We start from the raw sequence: 8,535 nt of genomic DNA, 5'->3' as shown, positions 1-8,535 counted from the left end.
CTGAGGGCCCCAGAATCTGTGTTTTGAACGCATTTTTCAGATGCTTTTACTGTACCTTACAACCAAGATCAGGAGAGGTATGCAAACCAAGGGCCCTGTCCCCTCCAAAGCAGCAGAGTCCAGGGGCATGAGGATGGCAAGCGAAGTGACAACATAAACACAGGTGTCTCCATCATCAAGGATGGGAGTGGAATGGACAGGAAGGACCGGGTCACCCCCAGAGCATTCATCAGTTGCCAAGTCCAAAGCTAAGAAACCAGTTCATAAATGTTTTTTTATTTGCATGTTGGCTCAAGTCCTCTTTTTAAGTCCAAGGAGGCAGTCCACGTTAAGTGTGCAGGCAAAAAAGGGACAGGAAAAGCAGGCAATTTCTCCCCTGCCCTCCCGCTCTCCTTTTATCAAGCTGAGCACCTTGAGTTGCATTTGAGGAAATTAAAACTATAGGTGACGGAACCCCCTTGTATCGAATTCTTTCTTTACATTTTTTGGGTTGCTACAAGCAATCAGTATATATATATATATATATTTTATCAGGTGGTATGCGTGGTGGCTCACACCTGTCATCCCAGCACTTTGGGAGGCCGAGGCAGGAGGATCACTTGAGGCCAGAAGTTTGAGGCTGCAGTGATCATGCCACTGCACTCCAGCCTGGGCAACACAGTGAGACCCTGTCTCTAAAAAATTTTTTAAAAATCAACGCATGAGACAAAACTTTAACAAGAGAATAAAGAGGGTTGTAAGGTGGAGATGTGGGCAGCACTCCAACTCCACTTTTAAGTTCAGAGGCAGAAAGAGCAACTTTCTCTCCCATGCTTGTAGGGAGGGCCCGTGGGCTGTCTCTAGCCCTCGCCTCACAGCTGGTCTTCTCGCTCTCCCTGTTCAGCTTCTGCTCTGGCCTCGGCCCTCAGCACCCTGAGGCTCCTGGCCTCGCCTGCCCTGGGGACTCTCTTGGGCAGGGTTGGCAGCCGGGGAGTGTGCCAGAAGGCTCTCCGGTGCTTGCGAAACCACGAAAAGCGTCCAGGGGTCTGGAACCTCACTGTCTTGACCTGTTTCCGGGCCCTGGCTCCTGAAGCTGTTCCTGTGGCCCCTTGGGCAGCTGAGGCTTCAGCTTCCCGGATACCTGGGGCCCCTGCCCTCTGATTATGTGCAGCCTCTGCCCTTTGGCCAGCCCGGGCCTGTGCCCTCTGATTACCTGCACCCTGGACAGCTGGGGCCCTTTCCCTCTGGTCATGTATGGCCTCTTCCCTTTGAGGATCTGTAGCCTCTGACCCCTGGTCAGCTAGGGCCTCTTCCCTCAGGTTATCTGCACCCTGTGGCCTATGGTCAGCTGGGGCCTCTGCCCTCTGATTATCTGTAGCCTCTTCCCTATGGTTATCTGCAGCCTCTGCCCCCTGGTCAGCTGGGGCCCCTGCCCTCTGATTACCTGCAGCCTCTTCCCTCTGGTCAGCTATGGCCTCTTCCCTCTGATCATCTGCAGCCTCTTCCCTATGGTTATCTGCAGCCTCTGCCCCCTGGTCTGCTGGGGCGCCTGCCCTCTGATTACCTGCAGCCTCTTCCCCCTGGTCAGCTATGGCCTCTTCCCTCTGATTATCTGCAGCCTCTCCCCGCTGATCAGCCTCGATGTCTGCCCCCTGACCTGTGGGCGCTGTCTGCTCCTTCCTGCGGCGCCTAAACGAGGCCCAGTTGATCTTGGGCCTCCATCGCCTAGGGGAGGCCTGTGGGGCACAGACATCTCCCACGTTTTCCACACGATCCCCGGGATCCCCGGGGCTGGTGCCGGAGGATACCCCTGCGCTCTCCACTGGGATGGAGGCCAGCCGGGCCTCGCCCACCCCGGGGCCCGCCCTCGGCGCCCAACCCTTCACCCTCCGCTTCAGCTTCCCCCAGGACACCTGGCTGACATACTCCCGCCACCTGTCCGCCTTGGACAGCTGAGGCCCCAGGTTGTCCTCAAACATGGGCACTGGCACGTTGACGCGGCGGCGGGCAGGCGGCGCGGTGGGCTGCTTCTCCTGTCGCCGGAGAAACGCCTCCACCAGTTCCTCATCATCCTCGCTCTCCACGTCGCTTCCCAGGAACTTGCTGCCCAGGTAGCTGACGGGCATTTTGCGCACCTTCTTGCCCCGCCGCGGGCCCTGGCGGCTCTTGTCTCTGGAGGTCTCGAAGTCGCTGAACTCGCTGTCGCTGGCGTTGCTGCTGTCATACGTGCCCACGACCAGCCGGGGCGTAGGAGTCACCATCTGCTGCACTCTCCTCCTCACTCGGGGCTCCTTGGGCTTTTTGGGGGGCTGGGGCGGGTGCGGGGTGCTCTTCTCGATGATGCGGGCCACGTCCTCCAGGGTGCGGCCCTCTTCTTCCAGGAACTGGGTCAGCCGCTCCCGAAATTCTGCTTCCTTGGTGGCAGGCTTAGAGATGACTCTCCAGACGCCCCCGGCCAGCCTGACCTCCCGGGGGATGAGCAAATAGTCGACGTCCTCCCCGATCTGCAGCATCCCCACCGTGGAGTCCTCCTCCTTGCGGAACACCTTGCCGATCTTCTTAAATGTTCCCACGGGTTTTAGGGCTTCCACGAGGACGTCCAAATCCACATCTTTGCAGACATCGGGGACGCTCCAAAGAATGAGGCAGTCGGGGGACGGGAGGAAGCCCCAGGGGAACCAGCCCCCCACGTGGCTTTTCTCGAGAGTCTTTAAGATCTCCAGGGTGGTATCTGGGGTGAGGGAGCAATGAGCCCCAACAAACTACTGTAGCCCTTAGTCTTGAGGGAGGGACTGGATGGGGGGAGTCCCAGCAACGCTGACCGCAGAGTCTCACCTCCCCAGCCAGGGACAAGCCAACGCCTCCAATCTCTTCTCCTGCAACAAGTCCAGTCTTGACCAAGTCCGGCTCCTCCACCAAGGACTTGGGAGAATCAATTTCCAGGATGCCTACGTGAGCCGGGGGCGAGGTCGGTCCCAAGGTTCAAGGCCCACTCCAAGCTGGAAACGTGGTGTCCCAGCTCCAAGCTGGGGCGCGCGGGCTGCCAGCGATTCTTCCTGCCCCAGGCCCCGGGGACGCGGTTGGAACTTGGGAGAGGACTTCGCAGACAAAGACGGTCCAGTCGAGGCTATTCAATATGGCGGAGGCGCTGAGAGGCCTCAGCCCGGCCCCCCAGTAGGGTCCCCCGCCCCCAGGCAGGCCACCACCCAGCTCCAGGCTGACCTTGACGCGCCGCAGCCTGCCAGCCCGCGCGCTTAGGGCTCTGCACGGTGGAGCGCACCAGCAGGAAGTTCCTCCTTGCCCTCCGCCAGAATGAGGCCCACCTTCCCCCGTCTCATCTTACACTCCCAGACTCTGGAAGACTGACAGGGGGGCTGTCCACTCCCTTCGGGGCAGCCTCCTTCCCCTCCCCCACAGGGGTGTGGCCGCGCCTGGGGCCTAGCTGGGCCCATTGCTTCCCAGCGAAGCGGCGGTGGCCCACGTCAGCACCTTTGCTGAAAGGCAGCGGTTCCCAAACCTGCCATCCGAAATGTGCAAGTTTCCAGCCAAGTCCTGGAGGTGGGTGTGCCAGTGGATTCTACCTTTTGAGAGCCACTGGCACCATAGATTAGCATTTTAAATTCACGCGACTATCCGTACCCGTACACCTAGATGCGTGGGTAGAGAAATGGGTACCGGGATCTTATTGCAACAGTCCCCCTGTGACGCTTGGCAGGAGGTCAGGGCTGTACATATTTTTGAGTGGATGAATAAACCTGAATGTTCATAGCCAGGCGCGGTGGCTCATGCCTGTAATCCCAGCAGTTTGGGAGGCCTAGGCGGGTGGAATACTTGAGGCCAGGAGTTCGAGACCAGCCTGGCCAACATGGTGAAACCCTCGTCTCTACAAAAAATACAAAAATTAGCCGGGTGTGGTGGTGTGCGTGTGTAGTCCCAGCTACACGGGAGGCTGAGGCAGGAGAATGGCATGAACCCAGGAGGTGGAGGTTGCAGAGATGGTGCCACTGCACTCCAGCCTGGGCAACAGAGGGAGACTCTCAAAAAAACAAACAAACAAACAAAAAAAGAAAGCCAAAAAACAAAACAAAACAAAAACCCCACAAATAACAACAAAAAACCCTAAAAGTTCATGAGTAGATACTGCCTCTATTTTATGGTAGTATCTTACAGTGAAATATTTTGCAACTTTGAAAAAAGAATGAGATGGCTAAGGATAGGCACGGTTTATGAGGCGCTTCCTGCATAGTAGGCACCATTCCAGTGCTTTCTATGAATGAACTCAGGAAATCCTTGCTATCAGGAGACTGGTAGCATGAGTACAACTCCCATTAGACAGCTGAAGAAACTGATGCCCAAGGACATAAAACCACTCTTTCAAGGTCACAGCCAGGGGGAGTGGTTGAGTTTGGATTTGAATCCAGAATAGTCTGCCTTTTGTGCCCACCAAAGAGTCAAGATGGCCGGGCATGGTGGCTCACGCCTGTAATCCCAGCACTTTGGGAGGCCAAGGCAGGCGGATTCCGAGGTCAGGAGATCAAGACCATCCTGGCTAATGTGGTGAAACCCTGTCTCTACTAAAAATACCAAAAAATTAGCCAGGTGTGGTGGTATGTGCCTGTAGTCCCAGCTACTCTGGAAGCTGAGGCAGGAGAATCTCTTGAACCCGGGAGGCCGAGGTTGCAGTGAGCCGAGATCGCACTACTGCACTCCAGCCTGGGCGACAGAGCGAGACTCCATCTAAACAAACAAACAAAAAAAAAAAAAACAAAAAACAAAAAAACCCCACACACAGTCAAGATGTGGACCAATGCTAGTAAGCTCGGTTCTTGAGACGCGAGTCTACCGAAGCTCCCGGCAGTGGAGAGGCGAGTCTGCTGAAGCTCCCGTCCGAATAAAGCCAAATCCTTCCCTAACCCGGTGTTTGAGAGGTTTTGTCGGAAGCTCCTCCTGCTACAGTACTTGCGACTAGCATTGGTCCACATCTTTGGAACGAGGCATCAAAAGATATGCTGAATACACCTCCTTGTTAGGAATCCTCAGAGGTACATGGTAATAAGGCCAGTGCCATCAATCATCTTTTTACAGATGGGGAAACTGAGGCCGGTCTGAAGTTGCACAGCTCTGAGTGGTGGATCTAATATTAGAACCAGATCTTGGGCACTAGCATAAACAGTAGCAGACGCTAAAGACACAGCTAATCTCATTCTCCTAAATGCGTTGAACCATTTAACCCCTTAACAGCCATAATACTTGCAGGCTGTCTTGCCTGGATGTGTACAAATCCCCCTCACTGGGCTCCCTGCCTCCCCATCACTGCTTGCAATCCAGGCCCCACCCAGAAGCTGGGGGCATCTTTTAAAAACTTAGGTCCGATCTGTCTCTACTCTTTTGAAACTTCTCCATCTCAGGCTGGGCGCCATGGCTCACGCCTTTAATCCCAGCAGTTTGGGAGGCTGAGGCGGGTGGATCACCTGAGGTCAGGAGTTCGAGACCAGCCTGGCCAACATGGTTAAACCCCGCCTCTACTAACAATACAAAATTAGCCTGGCATGGTGGCGCATGCCTGTAATCCCAGCTACTCAGGAGGCTCAGGCAGGAGAATCGCTTGAACCTGGGAGGCAGAGGTTGCAGTGAGCTGACACTGTGCCATTGCACTCCAACCTGGGCAACAAGAGCGAAACTCCGTCTCAAAAACAAAACAAAAAACAAAACAAAACGAAACAAACAAAATACAAAAATTAGCCGGGCGTGGTGGCACCTGCCTGTAATCCCAGCTGGGGAGGCTGAGGAACTGAGAATTGGTTGAACCCAGTAGAGGGAGGTTGCAGTGAGACAAGATCGCGCCACTGCACTCCAGCTTGGGCGACAGAGCAAGACTCCGTCTCAAATAAGTAAATACATAAATAATAAATAAATAAATAAATAAATAAATAAATAAATAAATAAATGTTATCTTATTTAACTCGTAAAGGAGCCAGGCAAATTTTTAAAGAGGGAACGGAGGAAAAAGAGACGGGCGAGAGGGTAAGAAAACATACGTGGGGCTTAGGGGAAGTTAAGTCTCAGCGAGCGGCCTGTTCATAATTACTGGCTTATTCAGGTTGTTTTTCTCTTGCAGAGCCAGGTCGTTGGGCTTCGCTGGATTTTTCTCCTCTTTCTCCCTGGCTGGCTCCCAGCCGCCGCGCTCAGCCCCCGGGCCTCCCACGGCCCCGCCCCTCCCCTCCCTCTTGCAGTTTGTGGCCTCCGCAGTCCGGCGGTCTCCATGGCAACCACGGGACGCGCTCCTCCGAGCGGGTCAAAGCTAAGCGGGTGGGATGGAAGCGGAGGCGGAGGTGGAGGCTGCAGGGAGATGGTGGGGGTGGGGACGCCACGGAGGACGAGGGCAGAAGCCCCTCTTTTCTGCCTCTGGTGCCTCCCTTAGGCCTCGTCCCCAAAGCCAACTTCCCTGAAAAGCTGTCTGTAGAAACCAAAAAATGAAAAATCCTAAGGACACCTGGGTTTCAGGAATGCCGGTTAAAGAATCGCAAGTCTGAGAGCTCATGACAGTGCCTTCCAAGCGGTGACCTCTCAGATGAGACGTTTGGGTTTTGTAGTCATAAAAGGGCTTTCGTTTTGTTTGTTTTTTGTTTGTTTTTCTTTTTTTTTTTTTATTTGGTGGGGGAGCAGGGAGAGACGCAAGGAGGATAATCTTAGAAATGAAAATCCCAAATGTTCCACATTTTTGTAAAAATTGTCAACCCCCTGCCGGGGGCGGTGACTCACACCTGTAATCCCAGCACTTTGGGAGGCCAAGGCAGGAGGATCGCTTGAGCCCAGGAATTGGAGACCAGCCTGGCCAACATAGCGAGACTGCGGTCTCTACAAAAAATTTAAAAATTAGCCGGATATGCCTGTAGTCCCAGTTACTCGGGAGGATGAGACAGGAGAATGGCGTGAACCTAGGAGACGGAGCTTGCAGTGAGCCGAGATCGCGCCACTGCACTCCAGCCTGGGCGACGAGCAAGACTCCATCTCAAAAAGAAAAAAAAAAAAAAAAAATTAGCCGGATATGATGGTGTGCGCCTGTGGTCCGAGCTACTCGGGAGACTGAGGTGGGCCTGTCACTTGAGCCGGGGAGGTCAGGGCTGCAGGGAGCGGAGATCTCCCATCTGCAACAGAGCGAGTCTCTGTCTCAAAAAAAAAAAAAAAAAAAAAATTGCCAGACCCTGAGCGGTTCAGCTGTGGGTTTTTTTTAATTGCACAGGTCTCTGGCAGGTGAGACCCTTCTCCAGTCATCACAGAATAAAAGAATAAAAATGAGAATTGTAGCCTCACTTTTGCATTTGTTTAAAAGAAATGGAAAATTGGAAAAGAATGAGGAAGAGAAAACACGGCTGAAATCCCTCTACCCAGTTACATTTTGTTGCCATTTAAAAAAAAGAGACACACGGGCCCGAGGCGGTGGCTCAAGCTTGTAATCCAAGCACTTTGGGAGGCCTAGGCAGGCAATCGCCTGAAGTCAGGAATTCGAGAGGAGCCTGGCCAACATGATGAAACCCGCCATCTCTACTAAAAGTACAAAAATTAGCTGGGCACGATGGCGGGCGCCCCTAATGTCAGCTACTAGGGAGGCTGACACAGGAGAATCGCTTGAACCCGGGAGGCACAGGTTGCAGTGAGCTGAGATGGTGCCACTGTATTCCAGCTTGGGCAACAGAGTAAGACCCTGTCTCAAAAAAAAAAAAAAAAAAAAAAGAGAGAGATACACGGTCAGAAAAAGCAAAAGTTACAGAAAGGTAAATTTTTTTCAAAAATGAATTCTTCTCCCCAACCCCCACCTTCCAGCCTCACCCCAAAAAGTAACCAGTTAAACATCTCTGTATTTTTCCAGAGAAAAAAATGCTTGCATTAGTGTATGTGTTAATTTAATTTATTTTTTTGAGATGGAGTTTCACTCTTGTTGCCTAGGCTGGAGTGCATTGGCGCGATCTCCAGCTCACTGCAACCTCCGCCTCCCGGGTTCAAGTGATTCTCCTGCCTCAGCCTCCAGAGCAGCTGGGATTAGAGGCCACCCCACCCAGCTAATTTTGTATTTTTAGTAGAGACAGGATTTCTCCATGTTGGTCAGGGTGGTCTCGAACTCCCAACCTCAGGTGATCCGCCCGCCTTGGCCTCCCAAAGTGTTGGGATTACAGGTGTGAGCCACTGCACCCGGCTTTTTGTTTGTTTGTTTTTATGTTAATTTTAGAATTTACCTCACAGAGATTTATTTCCCCCATCATCCTAAATTGTTTTCGTCACAGCACTTACCACTTTGTTTTTTTTTTTCTTTGAGACAGGGTCTCACTCTGTCACCCAGGCTGGAGTACAGTGGCATGATCATGGCTCACTGTACCCTCGAACTCCTGGGCTCAAGCAATCCTCCCACCTCCGCCTTCTGAGTGTCTGGGGCTACAGGTGTGTGCCACCATGCCTGGCTATTTAAAAAAAATTTTTATAGAGAGGTATTCTCATTATGTTGCCCAGTCTGGTCTTGAACTCCTGGCCTCAATGGATGCTCCTGCCTCTGGGTCTCAA

General features: G+C 53.1%; 1 protein-coding gene across 1 annotated transcript; it reads right to left on the bottom strand.

Annotated features, from left to right (window-relative positions):
- Positions 1 to 256: 256 nt before the first annotated feature.
- Positions 257 to 3,608, bottom strand: CCDC8 (coiled-coil domain containing 8). The gene has a single exon (XM_007997294.3). The coding sequence runs from the start codon at positions 2,490 to 2,492 to the stop codon at positions 852 to 854; it is 1,641 nt and encodes a 546-aa protein (XP_007995485.1). The 5' UTR covers positions 2,493 to 3,608; the 3' UTR covers positions 257 to 851.
- Positions 3,609 to 8,535: the final 4,927 nt, after the last annotated feature.

This window comes from Chlorocebus sabaeus, chromosome 6, assembly GCF_047675955.1.
Source record: "Chlorocebus sabaeus isolate Y175 chromosome 6, mChlSab1.0.hap1, whole genome shotgun sequence".
Lineage (NCBI taxonomy): Eukaryota > Metazoa > Chordata > Mammalia > Primates > Cercopithecidae > Chlorocebus > Chlorocebus sabaeus.
This window is presented reverse-complemented; position numbering and strand designations above follow the sequence as displayed.

Bases quoted from the DNA above. Each gene is read 5' to 3' on its own strand.
- CCDC8 (XM_007997294.3), bottom strand. From the start codon at position 2,492: ATGCTGCAGATCGGGGAGGACGTCGACTATTTGCTCATCCCCCGGGAG.